Here is a 17,479-nt window from a genome sequence, read left to right as displayed (position 1 = left end):
AACAGCTTTCCAAAGGAGTTTGCATTAGCATCAAATCATTTGACACAGGAACACTATGTGCAGATCTCATTCTTCCTTACCTCACTGCCTATCTGTGGGTGGGGAGGAGATTTCAATAATACTTGTAGCTCTAGCGTGAAGCTTCCAGTATAGTTTTGCTGGCTCCCTCCCTAACCTGTAGACATGTACACCACAGCACCAGGGTATACTGACAACAGATAGAAGCATGAAAGGTTTACATCTGTAATAGCTTACCACTCAGAGCACTGTTCACCAAGAGGTCAAAGGCCTTTTTCTGGGGGGTAAATATTCCCAGTTTACAAATGGGAGAAGTCAAGTGAAGAGACTTGCCTGGGATCACACAGTGAATGGGTGGCAGAACTGCATATAAACCTGGTTTCCTGACTCCCTCTCAAGTACTTATCTGTATTGCTTCCTCTACTGAACCAACAAAGCTCAATTCATTCTTGTTTGTCAGGCAGTGTTTATTTAGTACGTTCAATATATATATATATATATTTAACTAAACATCATACATTTATATCTACTGAACAAAAGGCAAATCATTTTTCAATATAAATTCTTTAGTTAAATTTAATAGTATATCAAGTTGTTTATTTTCCTTATTGTTTAAAAATATTTGTTTTAAAAAGCTGGAACCTCTTCTAGTGCTTAAGTTTATCCAGTATTGTCCCCTTAAGATGAAATATGTCCCCTGTTAATTAACTGATGCCTTCCTAGGATTAGGTATACTTCACTTGGAAGTATGTTCTGGTTTCTCTCCAGCAGCAAATGGAAATATGCCACGAGTGAGTTCTCTTAATTCCTAATGCTCTAAACACTGCACCTGAATGTCAGAATGCAAGCCTGGCAGATAGGAGCACAGGTGACTGCAGCATGACGAGAGAGACACCCTGCGACTCTCTAGCAGCTGTAGCAGGTCCTTCACTTCGGAAGCTGCAGCCAGTTGAATGTGCGGTCAGATTAAATCACAGGGCTAACAAGTGGACAATCTCTTTTTCTGGGGGAGATTCTAAGGACACATGTCCTGGATTAGAATGTGAGCAGCAGCCTCAATGTACATTTAGTCAGATTTTACTAATACTCAAGACCAATTCTGTCTCCACCACCCCAGAAAGGAAGAGATACCACACTAATTATGAGGTGTGGAAGATAGTTACTACAACCCTAGGAAGGTACCAGAAAAGGGAAGAACTGTAAAGAAAACGTCTCTGTCCATTAAGATGTAAAAAGGCTACTTCTGTTTTATTTTGGGCTTTTACTCTTTACATTAAGTGGATCAGGTCCTGATTTCCCTCTTTTTGGAGGACTCTGGAAGAATCATTGGAGGAACTGAACTGTGATGGCTCACAGACTGAAATGTAAGCCCAAGTTCTAGTTCTCCAGCAAAAGTGATAGTCCTGAGAAGACATAAGCAGACCGCCTCTGACGTGGTCTTTATACAGCATGGAGTAGCAGCGGAGGGTGCTGCTGCTTCCTGCTTTGCAGTTCTCTTCTAACTCACTGCTGGTTGCATGACCAATACTTTACGCCCACTGCTGCATTAATCCCTTTATTGATGCATGGCTTTTCAAATCACATGAAGTGCCAGCCCAAGCAGTTACTAGCTAGTGCATTCTTACTTTACTTCTCATTGTTTTGTGCACTTAACATTTCATAGAAAAAAAGTAAAACTCTTAAGCGGAAAAAGGTCATTACATAAAGTGTGCGGTTAGGATACAAGTACTGCGGCTTGGTTATAGCAGGTCAGGTCACTTCTTTTCTTCAGGAGTAGGCTACCTGTGAAGGCAAAGAAAGATATTGTATAACTTCAGCAAAGAGATGGAATAAATTCCAACTCCTAGATATTAACAAAGGTGGGTGCGCATTCCCCACTTGAACAGACTCTAGATCCAATAGACACTGCTTTTCCTGGCCCACTTGCCATTCTCTTAATCCCTATTATCATGCCCCTTTTGACTCTTACTTCGAGTACTGTATAGAATCCACAGCCTAGATGCTGCATGCAAGAGAAGAATCATCCCTTCACAACCCCCATGTGACCAGGCTGTAAGGGTAGAGAGTCAAAGTGATGGACGGAAGGAAAGCCTGCATCACTCCAGGCTGTACCCACACCCGCCGCTCTGAAAGATTCCCCCCTCTACAAGCGGGGTCTGTAATACGCCACACAAGGAAAGTCCTATCTTGCTTCAGCAGGACTAGCAGGGCTTTGAAACCTGCTGCTCCTCAGCAATGACTGAGCCAGCACTGTCTCTGCACTGCCAAGGCACCACCCAGGGCTGCTCTCTTCAGCACAGGTCACTGATCTTGGGAAAACCCAAATGCTTTTAAAAATGCCTCTAGTCACCCTCTTCACTGAGAAGGCACGTAATGAGGCGTGGGGAGATGGCAGAACAAGGCCTTATTTTAAAGAGAGTTGGTCACAAGACTGGCACAATAGGTTAAGAGGGAACTCATTCCATAGTGCATGGTAACAAAGAATTTGGGAAGGGACAGAAAACTGTGTGCTTCAGGGCTCATCAAGCCAATCTCTGACGAGTGGAGACCTAATGGTGGGCAACAATTAGCCTGCAATTGCCTGATGTGGGGATCTTGCACCTCTGGCTGGCCACTGTCAGACAGGATATTGCACTAGAGGGACAGTGGATGTGATCCCCAATGGCGATTCCAATTCAACCAGTCTTTACTGACATACTGATCTACAACTACCATTCCCTTCTGTCCCCAAGTCCACCCATGCTGCGGCAGGAAAGATTCACAAGTTAGAGTTGACATGTATGCTGTGTGGCATGACAGCACACGCAGCCCCTGGTTACCCTCACTTTCCCAAGGCAGCATGTACGGCCTGGTTTGCTGCATTACTGGAGGCTGTTCATTTGGAATTTTAAGACATTTTTCACAATGGACCGTCTTGAATCCTCCACCTGCTCCAAACTGAAAGAGTTTCATGCCACCCAGACAGCCCTGCTCCCCCTCTCCAGAGCTCAACAGCACCTCTGGGAGGGAGGGAAGTATCCCCACGTCCACAGGGGGTGTCTGCAGCAGAGCCAAAAGCCAACCTTCCCCTCTCAGCCCAGTCCCGCCACAGTATCCCTGTAAGTAAGTAATGTAAGTAAAGCTGCAAATGCCACATATTCAGTTCGTTAGCCAGGTAGCCAACCTACTCCCAAAGAAAGCTCTCATGCCGAAAGAGTTGCGGAAGCAGCTCATGCAGCCCTTGCAGATCCCATCCAGCCATGTCCCAACCCCTGTTCTTCAGGAGGAGGGCTCAGTTTCTCATACGTTACCCATCAAATTAGAGCAATAATGGCCTAGCAGACTCAGAGGGTTTACCCAAGAATCAGCTCAGCTCTGTTACCAGTCTGGATCCTGCTAGCATAAGTGAGAGAGAAGCAGATTTGAGTGCTTCTGGCTGGCCCTGCTGTCACACAGATCTCAGCTCAAAAGTTACAGTAGACCAGCTTCTAGGAGAGGAGCAAGGCTGGGAAGTGGGACCTCCTGGCGCCAAATGGGCTCAGAAATAAACCCTCATTTAAAACACACAATGGTACAGAAAAACAGAGCCCCAAAGCTCACCTTTATCACCGCAGCCAGTATGGCTCCCAGTAGGGCCAGGGCAATGAGCCCCAGTCGGCCTTTGTTAAATCGCTTCAAGAAGAAGAACTTTGCCCAGTCCAGCTTCCTCTGACTGTTTGGCGGGTACCGGATTTTGTTCATACTTTCCATCGTCAGAGACTTAATTAAGCAGGAGCGGCGATGGGAGAAGGTCTCAAAGCTGTGTCTGCCGTGGTAGTTGCCCATTCCACTGTTCCCTGAATGTGGAAACACACACACTAGTTAGCATGCAGTTGGTTGGGCAAGGTAATCAGTCAGGCGCATCCAGGCTTGCAGTGTGCCACATGAAAACAAAGGCACAGACTGTGCACCATAGGCGGGAATTCACTAGACAAGTTCCTTTCAAAACCCAGCTCCTCTTCAGTAACCTGCCCCCCGTCAGACCTTTGGTGGGTCTAAGTCCCGTTTCCAGAGGACAGGTGTCCACATCACAACAGGACCCCTTCATGGCATTCTCAGCAGAGAGACCAAGGACTGAATGGGCCTGGAAACTGAGTTAGCAGCTCATCCACAGAAGAGGTCGTTCCAGGCCAGGGTGGAGGAACGTTGGTGCAATGCAGGTGTATGCGCTGGAAGCTGCCTATGGGTGTGTGTCTACCTGTTCTGAGGATAAACGGGGGGAATTCAGGCCAGCACCTTTCTATGGGAACCTGCTGTCTGTCTATTTTTTAAGAAGGACTAGGGGCCACCTGCTGTACAGAACTCCAAGGCTCTGATCCATCACGAGATCACTGGAAAGAACCAGTGGCTAAGATACAGAGATCAGCTCTACACAGCACACTCATGGTTTATTACACAAAGTTCCTGTAACTCACCGACTCCACCGAAGGGCAGATCTGGGAGAGTGTAGTGCATAATGACATCGTTTGCAGTGACACCTCCGCTGGAGGTCTCCGATATCATCCTTTTGATCAACTAATAAAACACAAACAGACGATACAATACCAGATAACCCACCGGCTGCGTTCAGTATAAAGTTTTAGATGGATGATCAACACTGTGATAGAAACTATCTTGACAAAGAAATTTAGGGATGATGGGAACCCGCCCATCAAGTTTACTACCTGTGGCTTCAGAAATGTTCTGTTTCTCCAGCCACATTTCATGGGCAAAAATTTTTGAGCTGGAAGTCTCCAAAACAGCACCATGTAGTGGTCATGTAGCAGCCAACACTTTCCTTGGCATCTTGTCAGATTACAGCATTGTGATGAACGTTTTAAGATCACCACTATAGAGTCAAGTTTTAGAAATGTTTAAAGGGACTAATATTTCAAAGCTAAATGCAGTGAGCATCAAGAGGTGAGAACGGGTGCATGATCAGGGTTACATCACACAGCTCTGCAATTCAGCTGCTAATTCGTCAGCTCTGACTAAGGAAGGATTGAAAAGTTTCCCTGAGAGAACCCAGAGACTGGCCAACTAGGGAAATGCCCTAAGAAGCCACCCATAAAGGATGCAGGTTTTATATGGCTATAAATGTAATAAAATCTCAGAGTGCTGAATTAGCAGCTGTATTCCAAGGGCTGGCAAGCAGGCTAACTAGGGCCAAGTGTCACAATGAAGAAGTTGGTGCTGACTGCACAAGATCCTTCCATGCTCAGACTTTGAGATGCCTGATAACTGTCTTTTCCAGGAGGAGCTACCCTTTGTACAGAGTCTTAATACTCTGCATTAACAGAGTTCTTTCCTGTTTTAGAACTAGGAGTTCAGATTCAAGACAACAAATTCTCTTAGTTATACGAGTACAACCCCACTGCCCTCCGTGGAACTGCACCAGCAGCTGGGTTAGAGTTAGCTTTCCGAGGCAGACACACACACACCCCTTTCCCTTTTGGTTATAATGTATTTGGCTTTATCACGTTTCCACTAGCAATAGCTGATTCAATGGTCTGTACAAGATCTGTACTAGCTACAGTCTTTGCAAGTCCGGAGACCTCAACTTGCCGAATATTGTAATGAAAGATTACCAGCCTCTGTTACTGACTGTGTCCTTACCTGAGCTAGTATTTCAGTCTCTGCTATGTTGCCAAGCTACACATTCTTACATAACACTCGGCTGGTGGTGTATGAACAGGCCTGACCCACTTTGAGAGCCTGGTCACCCTGACCTATTATGACGAGCAGTGGAGTGGTGGGAAGCCGCTTGCCAAAATGACCCATCTATGTTGCGTTCCCACCTGGGTGTGAGGGCAAAACAGATTGATTTAAGTTACTTCCTGCCCCCAGAGTTCCAGAAGCTTTGGGAATATCTGATTCCACAGGACCCAAGAGCTGGGGTTTAACATGAGCTAAAGCCAAATGCACTCAATGAAGCTGTGCCAAGGATGAACCTGGCTCTGTGTTTATAATAAACAGGGCAGAGTTGTGTGTCCAACTGCGCAGTGCAGCCCAGGACCTACCTTTTTATCATTGGAAAATAAATAAAGGGCGAGTGGCTTCTCCCGCTGATTTATGAATTGAATGGCTTCATCTGCACTCTTTATCGTCACGATAGGAAGGAGGGGGCCAAAAATCTCTTCTTTCATGATCCTGGATTCTGGGCTAACATCAGTGAGTATAGTCGGGGCTACGACAGACAGGGGAGAAAACTGAATTAGGAATAGGGAAATAAATGCTCTGCTCAAGAAGCCCCACCTGCTCTCCTGCATCTAGCTCAGCAATGGTCAAGCACAGCTAGTTTCCCCATCTCAATTTTCAAAGAAAATAAATGCAGTTTTGTTGATCTAGTAAGGTGGGTATGCAACCCGTAGGGCCAGATTAGCCTTATTTCACGAGCAGTAACGCAAGGAACCTACAGGCCGGCATCCTGTAAGACACTGGCTTAAGCAAGTTAGCGTAAGTGAAGCATAGGCCTCTGACCTTTAGCACAAATAACGTGGCCAACGGTCACCCTAGATTTTGAGGAACTGGGAATAGCTTGCTTATGAGACAAGTTGACATAAGACTAAGCAACCGCAGGAATACTGAACTGATACTAAGCTTGGATATTTTTGGACAGGATTGTTGGCAGACATCTAACCACAAATTTGCTTTAGCAATAGGGATGAGTCAATAGGGATGAATATGCTAGCCTATCAGGGAAAGGCACCCCAGTATTATAAGGGTGAGGAAGCTGGATATGGACAGAGGAGGCAGAGTGTTTGTATGAACATTCAGGGTGATTCCCAGGCCTTATATAAGCAAGAACCCACGTGAAGAAGGCAGCTAGCCCTCCAGCTTTCAATCCTTTATCACCTATCTTCAAGCACTGGGGATCTGGACCATCGGACCCATTTTGCGTGCCGGAGACAGGGCTGGTCCTTTGTCTTGTCTCTGACCACCAGATCTCCAAGAAAGGGGTCTGGGTATATACGTATGAGCATATGCTAGGCAAGAAATAACTGTTAAGATTTCTCTAATGCTCTATTATTGCTATTTGCTTCTGTGGTTTGGAGCTTTCTTGTCTCTATTAATTATATTAATAAAAGGTGGTTAAGGTTGTGTTTTGCTCTCCAGGTGAGTGCCCTTCCCATACAGCCTGGGGTTCCCTACAAGATACTGAACTTGTCAGTTTTGACTCTGTTGTGTCTGATCCTGGGGCAAGAACCTTAGGGGACTCCTCTCCTTACCTGAGTACCAATTGGCATTTATTATAGGACCAGGCTACAGTATGCATCGTTAGCAGTTAGGCCAAGTGACTTGCCCGAGGTCACACAGGAAGTCAGTGGCAGAGCTGAGAACAAACCCAGGTTTCCTGGATCCCAGCCCCATGCTTTATCCCTTGTAAAAGGGGAAGGCAATAGGCAGACCTCATGGCTGTGGTGTGGGCACCACCTGAGCACAACCAGAGGCTTTGCACCACGGTGTGACTTCCAAACTGGCACCACAAGTCTCTGTGTCTTAGAAGAGATTTGTACAGATTAATAGGAGTCTGAAAGCTTGGGGCGGGGGGGAAGAGACCTGAAAATGAGGAAACCGAAGCTGGTCTGTTATTCTGCCATTCACCAGTGTTTTGTTCATACTAGACATGAGGAGAATGAATAGCTATATCAAAACACTGAAACAGCTGCCAGAAACACCTCTCCTGTAGGAAGGAACATTAGGCTGCAGAGATATTCCTATGTGTTTGCTTTTTATTTTAATCCTATGCACCAACTGGATTAAACACAGGCCAAATGAGCCAGAAGTCTGACTACACATCAGCTCGGAGAGGAGAGAACACTAGCTGGGCATAAGGATCATGGTCACACCTATATGCCACCTTGTTGTCCCAAGCAAATGTAGAAAGAATACCGATAAAACACGAAGCCTCCTCAGTCTCTCCTCCATAAGCTATCTTCTGCCCTTCCAGCAGCGTCACGAGCCTTTTAAAGTGGTGCTTGTTGACGATCCTTTCATAATCTGGAGATTTTTTTATATCTTCCCCATGGAATTCCTGTAAAAAAAAAAAGAAAGAAAAAAGAAAAGAAAAGGGGGTGGGGTTTAAAAATTGGACATGTTGATCAATAATCTGGCACCTACCCGCCTAGGCCAGGGTCAGCACAGACATCAGCTGGACTACTGCAAGGCTGCAAATCCTGTCATTACTCAGATGAGGCCATTTCTCAGCCTCGGAAGTGTCTGTCATCTCCTTGAAATGTATTAGTGTGCTCTCAGCAGGTATGGATTTCCAGTTACATTTGCACAGCACAGATCTGAAACTCTACAGGCTTGGGAAAACTGAATGGATGCCAGGAAACACAAGTCGGGCCATCTGACAGAGTAAGTCCCCAGACCTGGCACTGCTATGACAAGGGCTTTGGAGTTGTCAAGTTGTTTACAAACATTCCAAAGCACACACTTGACACCATCATGAGCCTGAAATACAGGTTCGTAATTACGGGAACTCCGGGGGCAAAACACACACAGCTACAATTACAGTGAAAGCAGCTGCAGATTTGCAAAGCAAGTGTCACTTAACACTTACCTTGAGAGTCTTCTTGATATTCTCCACTATTTTGTTCTGGATGGATTGGTCACAGAGGATGTAATCGGGGGCAATGCAGGTCTGCCCACAGTTCAAATACTTCCCCCAAGTTACTCGTCTAAGGACGGAAGAAAAGGATTGATCTCCATTTACTAGTGTTTTCCTGACAAGAGGAGCCATCTCTACATGGGGCACTACTCACGCACCACATCCAACCCGAACCATTCTAAGTGATTACTATCTTGCTGTTCAGCTTCTCCCAGGAGCACACCTCCCTGCAGGAGGATGACTCGTGGGGGGAGATAAGGGATGTTTCTTACCAGAGATTACACCCCCATGATGCTGTTTTCTAGTGATTGGCAAACAAATTTTGAAATCTAGATAAACCAAGCTCATTGGGACCCCCATTACGAGTCAGAGGATCCCCCCAGCTGATGCTGACAGAGGATTCTGAAGCCAATGCTGCATGCAGATGCTAAAACGCAATGGATCAACTGCAGCATAAACTCCAGCAATTCAAGAGCACCTGAACTCTGCAGTCTGCTGCTTTAATTAAAAATAGCCAAGAGTTAGAGCAATAGCCTTGAACAAGGTACAGTAACTATCTTTCTGTAACATTCTGCATCAGCATTGGTGATCAGTCGGTCATATCTACAGGCTGCAGCCTTCCAAAGTCTCTACCTAGCAAGACCGTTAGTACGTTTGTACGAACAGTACAGGTTTTAGTCTCATTTTACAAGATTCAACAGCATTTGTACCATGCTATGATTTTCTTGTGTTAAAGAACTCTGCGCTCTTACAATTAACACAAACCTTGGGGCCCCCATACTAGATCCTCAAGCTCTGCTCAGGCAACTGGAGAACTGAGTTATGAGCGTACAATAGAATATGCTGCTTCTCCACAACTTTTCAATCTGAGCCATTTTCTTTTGCTGTGCTGCAAGAAAAATGTTAATACCCCAGCATCCATAGTAAGCGGAGTTACTGAATTAGGCCTCTAACAGCTGCTTTAAAGAATGCTGCCTCCTATTTTAAAACAGACCTCCCTAAATATTTGGTTTTGTACTGCTCAATAATTCACAGAGCAAGGTCCCATCAAGGCACGGCAGCTGCCATACAGCAGTCTGGGATCGCTGTTCTGCGGGACTCTGAGATCACTGCTGCGGGACTCTGGACATGTGCCCTTTGTTCTAGATTCTGCAGGATGGCTGTGAAACTGAATGGGATGATACAAACAAAAATCCAAAACCACGGCCTCAATCCTGCCAGTATTGCACATGGAGCAACTTGCAAGACTGGGGTCTATTTAAATAACGAGGGGGCAGATTAAGCTAATTTTTCACCTTTTAAAGTCTCCTCTCTCGCCCAATGTGGTCAGTCAAGTATAATCTAATTTATTTAAACTAATTAGATAAAAGCTTTTAAAAAACATTAACAGAGCCAAATATGCTAAAATAAAAGTTTCATCTTTCAGTTTCTATTTGTTAAAACTCAAACATGCAGAAGTGGGGTCAAGTGGGAGCCAACCAATATCCCAAGACAGAGAGAAACCAGTGTAGGAAAGGACAGCCCGGCCATAAGACACCACCATAGTCACGGAGGCATGTGTCCAACGCTGTGAGCCACAAACATTCCTCATGGACTTCACCCCGCCCCCAGCAATTGAACCTTTAGAGGATGAGCTCACCTGCAGGCAATTTCAATATTGCAGTCCTTATCAATATAACACGGACTTTTTCCACCCAGTTCAAGAGTGACAGGGGTGAGGTGCTTGGCAGCAGCTTCCATGACAATTTTGCCCACTTGGGAACTCCCGGTATAGAAGATGTGATCAAACCTCTCCTTTAGCAGCTCAGTTGTCTCCTTGACCCCTCCATTAATAACTGGGTACAGGTCCTTCAAATGCAGACAGAAATAGCAAGACGTTTGTGTAACTGACTTGACTTTGGTGCAATAAATGTCAAGAGATTTGTAACACGATATCGTTACTTTGCTGTTGCTGCATGGCAAGTTCATTGCAAATGCAGCCCCCATCCCGTTTGGACTGTTTGCTTGGAAATCTCAACACTGCAAAAGGTCTCCCATGCCTGATGTGAGCGGTTAACTCCAGATTCAGAGTCTGGCTCCTTCAAGCAAAGCACCAATTGCTTTAACAAAGCTACAGCCACTTGGGAGGCAATTATTGCCAGCACCAGGTTACAGAAGCCAAGATGGAATCAAAGCCAACAGCAGTGGTTTTTGGTATGGAAATGGCAGTCGCTTCTTAGCTCTTGGACATTTTTACTGATGTGTCAGTAGAAGTCATCGGATTAAACACCACAACAATACAGCATGATGGGAAGTTTGGTTTACTTTCATGGCTTCATTATCTTTAGACAACTGTCTAAACAGGCATGACTGCAGCATCGCAGGAAATACCTGCAATAGACTGCAACTGTGTCTCCTGGGCCATCTGGCGGTGCTCATTAAAAAGAGGGCTGACTTGCTAATGCTGCCTGGGGCAGGGGGAGAATTAAGCCTCTGCTGCTGATAATCCCACTACCTAGAGTTCCTTTAGCAAGGCATGGACTACACTGAAGTGTTTACTGCCCGGCGTTCGAGCTCACGGAGCCTGTTCTCTTCTAGCCAGGGAGTGCCATCCCATCCCCATTCTTCAAAATAGCAGACACATGGAGTCAAACGTGCAGGTACTAGCAGGCATTAGTGCTTCACAACCACCACCACCAGCAGGTAGGAAACCTCATGCTGTAGGGCTTAAGCAAATCTCTAACTATTAGAGACCAGAATGAGACCTCAGGTAGGTGAAAGATTAGCACACATCTGCCTCTGGCAGGGTTCTTGCACCTCCGGAAGCATCTAGTGCTGGCCACTGTCAGACAGGATACAGAGCTAGGTGGACCTTGGGTCAGATCCAACGTGGCTAGTCCTGTGTTCCTAAGAAGGGGAAGCCTGAACTGTCTGTAAGAAAGGACACATAATGAAATGCTCCGTGGCAGCAGTCGGGGAAGAATTGCAGCATGTTAACTGGGTCGCAGACAAAAGCAGGCTGAATGAGAAGCTGGTTAACAGTTCCCCTTGCAAAAGGAATAGAAGACTCTGGTTTGGTTTAATATTGTGGGAAGAAGGAATTCCCTTTTGGCAATCCACCTGCCAGCCCTGCACAGAGCTAGACAATAGAGGAGATGGGAAATGAAAGTCTGCAAAAAGTCTGGCATTCAAGCCACCTCTCGACTCTCCCCCCAGTACAGAACCACTTGCAGGGACCCACCCCTCACTTATCCTATTGTGCCAACTCTAGTAGGTTTCGGGATCTCAAGGCAGCTCTCCACCAAAATGAGGCTGAAGCAGTTTCCTAGCTGGGGCCAATCAAATTGGTAGTTTTTACATCTATCCCCAGTGAGATTTTAACACTCAAACACCACAAGTCCTGTCAGGGCTAGGATATGAGAATCATTTACCTGCCTTAAAGAGGAGCACAAGCAGCGCAGCAAATTTCACCCTAAGAGGGATTGGTAGGACACATATGGGCCCAGAGGTGGACTGGCCTTTATCCTCTCATAGAGCGCTCAGAGACCCACTAGCCCCCCAGAGATGGCCAGGAACGGCCAGGTTTTTACACCCAAGTAGCTATGACTGCAGACTAAGAGTCGTTGCAACATTTTGATTCAATGTCACTAGCACTAAAGCAGCAGCTGTTCACTTTAGAAATACTGCTGCTTCCCCAACCCTGGTGCTACCAAACAGTAATGCTATCCTTCTCCAGTGCCTGAGTTAACTTGCAAAATAATCCTATTTAAACAGAGCAGGGTTTCACAATAGCTGTCAGGATGCAAAAGTGCTGGGATCCCCTTTGTGCTATAATCCTAATTGCAGCATCCTGGCTTGCAGAGTTTGGATACTTTTGGAGAGAGCAGGTCACCATTCATGACAAACTTCAGGAGGCCTGAACCTGTCATTGCTGAAGTCAATAGCAAAACTCCTATTAATTTCTAACACAGAAGCAGGACCTGAAAGGAATGATACCACACTTGGTCCCACAGAGAACCCTGTCCTTCAGAGGCAGTTCAGAACAGCGAACGGAAAGGCGAATAGTCTGCTTGACTTTACAATACACTAACTGCCTGGAACATTCCCTCGTGCATGAGTTCCTCATGGACACCTGCAAAGCCACCTCATTATTTTCCTTCTAATCCCTCCATAAACTCCCCTCTGTTGATCCTGTTGTTCCTAATAGTCTCACTGTTGGCCTGTGCTCCCCTTCCACCCTGTCTGTTTGCTGTATCCACCTGCAAACCCTTTAGGACAGAGACCATCTTTGTTACATGCCTGTATAGCACCTAGCAAGATGGAACTTGGATTGGCAGAGCCATGCAAATCCACGGATATCCACTATGTCCGCGGACAATGTGTACAGATGGATGCGGATTTAAATTTTATGTCTAGAGCCCTGCAAATATCCTCAGATATCCACGGATCATGTTTGTGGATCGTGGATCAGATACAGATACAAAGCTTGTATCTGCACAGGGCCCAGGCACTACAAGACAAATGAATAACTAAAAATAACAGCACTGTCAGGAATGTTGGCTTTTACTGACCTTGTCAATGTACTGTGGGATCAGCTCAGCTACAAGCTTTGCTGTATTTTCACTTATCTCTGAAGGTTTGATCACTACAGCATTTCCTAAGAGACAAAAGTCAAGACAATGTGTTGTCTGCTTGAGCCTGGAACACACTAAGGGGAGAAAGGATGACGGGAAAGGCCAACAAAACAAGGCACAAGGATTGTACCATACCTGCTGCGATGGCCCCTATTAGAGGCTGCATAATCAAGACAAAGGGGTAGTTCCAAGCCCCAATAACCAGGACCACGCCCAGCGGTTCATGGTGGATGTAGACCTCATCCCTCAGCGTCAATATATTCTTCGAAACAGGCTTCGGGGCGGCCCACGTAGGAAGCCTGTCCACCATCAGGGCGATCTCCCCCAACACTCCCATGATCTCGAAGCTGTATGCATTGCATTCACTCTGTCACAGAGAGCAGGGTGCTCCGTCAGTGAGCGCCACAGCAGGGGTGCCACGTTACTGGAGACACCCGGAGCAAGAGGCAGGATGATGGCACATCTAATTAGCCGAGGCTGGCGGCTGGCGCACGCACCTACTGCCCGACTGCGGGGGGCGGGGGATGCCCCCAGAAGACACATGTCTACAACAGACGAGCCCCGGCTTCAGAGCCTGAGCCCAGACGCAGGCAGCGGCCCAGACCTGAAATCGCCCAGGGGGAAGAGGAGGCTGGACCGAGCCTGCAGGGAGCAGGGGGGCCACAGCCACCCCAGGCCCTCCGCACCCACGGGGGGGGGGGGGGCGCAGCTTTAAGCCCTGAACCCGGAGCCAGCCCGTGAGGGCACCGCGCAGCGGGGTCTTGGCGCCAGCCCCCCCCCGGCAGGGGGGAGGGGTCGCTCAGTGGTTTGAGCACCGGCCTGCTAAACCCAGGGTTGGGCGTTCAATCCTTGAGGGGGCCATTTAGGGATCTGGGGCACCTATGGGGGACTGGCCCTGCTCCGAGCAGGGGGTGGGACCGGATGACCGCCCGAGGTCCCTTCCGGCCCTGAGAGACGGCGATCGGCGGGGCACCTTGTGCAGATCCGCGTGCAGGGCGGCGGCGATCTCCGTCTCCTTCTCCTTCACCATCCGCTCCAGGGCCCGCAGCTGCCGCAGCCGGAAGGCCCACGGGCGGCAGCGGCCCGAGCGGAACGCGGCCCGCGCGCGCGCCACCGTCTGCTCCGGCGTCTCCATGGCGGCCGGGCGGGCGCGGACCTGGCGGGAGAGGCAACGGTCAGGGGGCGCCGCGCGGCGCCGGCCCGGCGCTTCCCCCGGGACCGGCCAATCAGCGGCCGGGCTGCGGGCAGCGCGAGGCAACGACCCCCCGCGGCTGCAGGCGGGAGCCGGCCGCGCTCGCGCAAGGCGGGGGGTGGGGAGTTTCCGGCGCTGGTTCCCGCTCGGGCGGGGCCCGCCCACCTGACTCTGCCGCGCCTCAGCTCCGGGCAGCCCGCCTCCCACCTGACCCTCCCCCCCCGCGCTAACACCGCCTCCTTCCGGTCACCTGACCAGGTAGGGACGTGGCCGCACTTCCGGTCCAACCAATATAGGGACCCCCCCCATGGAGATAGTGGAAGGACCTCAGGGGGAGAACCTAGCCCCCCATAGAGAGAGAATGGAGGAGCCCCTAAGGGACTCAGCCCCCCCCCGAGAGAATGGAGGGGATGCTGGGGGAACCCAGCCCCCCCCAGAGAGAGAGAGAATGGAGGGGCCTCTGTGGGGACCCAGCCCCCCATAGAGAGAGAATGGAGGGGCCCCTAAGGGACTCAGCCCTCCCCCCCCGAGAGAGAATAGAGGGGACACTGGGGGAACCCAGCCCCCCCCCCAGAGAGAGAGAATGGAGGGGCCCCTGTGGGGAACCCAGCCCCCCCCAGAGAGAGAGAATGGAGGGGACGCTGGGGAGAGTCACCCTGATGCCTCCCCAAACACACCCAGGAAGCAGAAGGACCCACCTGCTCCAAAGCACCCGGAGTGTGTAGAGGATTCTGGATGTGGGTCCTTGCCAGGGTGTGCACTGTGTTGGGGTGGGGGTTATGTGTGGGTGGGTGCAGCAGCAGGGTGGGCGTGGGTCCCTGGTGGGGTGGGAGGAGAGTCAGGGTGGGCACATTAGGGCAGACATGGGTCCCTGTTGAGCGAGTGCAGTGTTGAGTGGGGATAGTGTCAGAGTAGGTGCAATGGGGGGGTGGGTGCATGTCCCTGTCATGCAGAACCAGTCACTACCCCATAACACCTGCTTTAATCCATCTGTCTGTGGTTTCTGCAGCCCGTTCTGCTTTTTTTAGGGCCTGATTTTCAGAAGCATTGAGCACCTGCAGCCCCGTGACTTTATTTGGAGCTGTGGGAGCTTAGTGCCCTGATGGTACCCAGCGCTGTGCAGCTATGCCACAGGTAGCAAGTCCATGCCCGAGGGACTAGAATCTAAGAGTATGTCTACAGTTCAGGTTATAGTGTGCCTCTTTGCCTGCAAAGACTGACTCCAGCTAGTGCCCTAAAAATAGCTGTGTGGAGGTTGTAGAATGGGCTAGCCACCCGTGTTTGAGCCTGCCCACCCCCCGGGTCTATACTCGAGTGGCTAGCTCGTGCCATAATGTCTACAGTGCTATTTTTAGAACGCTAGCTGGAGCAGAGCTAGCATGTGTCTGTCTACCTAGTCTGAGAGTCACACCCCCAGCTGCAGCGGGGACATACCCTAAAGGCCTGAGGAGCAGGTATGATATAGAACAAGCAAAAGAAAGCGTACAGTGTTTGGATCTGTATTTCACATAGAGGTGCAGTTTCACCTGTCCTTTGGAACAGGGGCACTTGATGTGCAGCACCTGGGAGGTGGATGTAGGGGCCTGGGGCAGCACCATGACAATGGATACGAGATCAGGAGTAGACAAAGCATTGAATTTGGGCTGGAAGGGAGGGACTAGGTGTAGGAGAGATGGAGGTAGAGACAGACAAGGTTGGAAGAGATAATGAAGGAGCCATTGCAGTCTAGGGTGTGGGGTAAATTACTTTGCAAATTTGCAAACAACAGTAGGGCCCTTGCAGGTTCAGGCATGGCCAGCCCAAGAGGCATGTTCCCTTTGACCCATTTAGCTTGGTACAGTCCTGATCCTGAGTCAATATTAGCAGAGCATGTAGAGCTCATTTGAATAAACAGGTATATAGGCATTTACATGCAGCTAGTTCAACCCTCCCAGCAGGTAGAGCTGCAGCTTGGCCCAGGTTTAGAACACCCGTCCCAGGGAGCTGGCATCTCTGCCGGTGCCCTGCAACGGTTGGCAAGGGTACTAATCCTCTGCTCATTAATTCTGAGATCGTGAAGTCACAAGATTATGGGTGCAGTTGGGGAGTAGGTAGCAGTGGGCAGAGGGACTCCTGAGCAACAAAGGACCCTATGTTCATACAAATCATAGAAAAAACCTATGGAAAACATGCAAACAGAACACAGCTGCTCAACCTATAGGATTCTCTCTATGCCAGTGTATTTCAGAGTGGTCTCTGGGGTACCAGCTGCTCTCTTGCCCTTTCCCAGGGTCAGGTAGGGCAGCTGAGAAATCTGCCCTGTCTCCGTTCTTTCCCGGAATTTATTTAAACATAACCCCCATCCCTTTTATTTAAATGCTACTAAAAAACTGTAAATATTAAGAATGAATTTGTTTTGAAGTGTAGCACCATTCACTCTAGTGTCTGGGCACCCACACTGCAAAACACAGCTTGATCATTGCAAATTTTACAGGGATAGGAGCTCCTGGTTATAAAGAAGCCATTTGTGTTTACAGAACAACTTCACTGTAAAAGGAGACTTCATTCTCTCCCCAGCCTACTCTATTAAAACAATACAGGCATTTCATTCTATGTCTTTGTATGTCAGAGTTTACCCTAAGTAGCTTCCACTACATGAAAATACCTATGCAAGAGGAGGAAAGCTATTCCTGCAGAAGCACTCTTCCTTGCCTGAGAAAATAAAGGGCAGGTATTTCATAGTAAATACCCGCAGTGGTTCCCCTTCCCTGGGCGTAGGTAGTTTGCTATTAAGCTTTAACAAAAGTGGCGTGTTATAAAAAGACATTACCTTAATCGCAGCTTCTCCCTGGACTGCTCGACAGCAATGAGGGCAAAGAACACAGCCGCGCCCCAGACACCTCCCTACTTTGACTTCATCCCTCCCACTAAGGAAATTTGGCCCCAAGCCCAGCGTCAGCTGTATAGTATTTGCAAGAACACACACACACATTTTTATATGTAATTGTGGGCCTTTAATATTTAGTTGCCAATTATTTTCTTGCCTGTGGTTTCTGGCAGATTCTA

General features: G+C 48.5%; 1 protein-coding gene across 1 annotated transcript; it reads right to left on the bottom strand.

Annotated features, from left to right (window-relative positions):
- Positions 1 to 464: 464 nt before the first annotated feature.
- Positions 465 to 14,516, bottom strand: ALDH3A2 (aldehyde dehydrogenase 3 family member A2). Its single transcript, XM_077836394.1, has 10 exons — positions 14,216 to 14,516; positions 13,378 to 13,609; positions 13,180 to 13,265; positions 10,269 to 10,477; positions 8,582 to 8,699; positions 7,909 to 8,050; positions 6,036 to 6,202; positions 4,452 to 4,551; positions 3,598 to 3,833; positions 465 to 1,800 (listed from the first exon to the last, which is right to left on the bottom strand). The coding sequence occupies exons 1-10, from the start codon at positions 14,375 to 14,377 to the stop codon at positions 1,786 to 1,788; spliced, it is 1,467 nt and encodes a 488-aa protein (XP_077692520.1). The 5' UTR covers positions 14,378 to 14,516; the 3' UTR covers positions 465 to 1,785.
- Between the last annotated feature and the right edge of the window lie 2,963 nt (positions 14,517 to 17,479).

Source organism: Eretmochelys imbricata, chromosome 17 (genome assembly GCF_965152235.1).
Source record: "Eretmochelys imbricata isolate rEreImb1 chromosome 17, rEreImb1.hap1, whole genome shotgun sequence".
Lineage (NCBI taxonomy): Eukaryota > Metazoa > Chordata > Testudines > Cheloniidae > Eretmochelys > Eretmochelys imbricata.
Note: the sequence above shows the minus strand (reverse complement) of the source record. Positions and strands in the feature narration are given on the sequence as shown.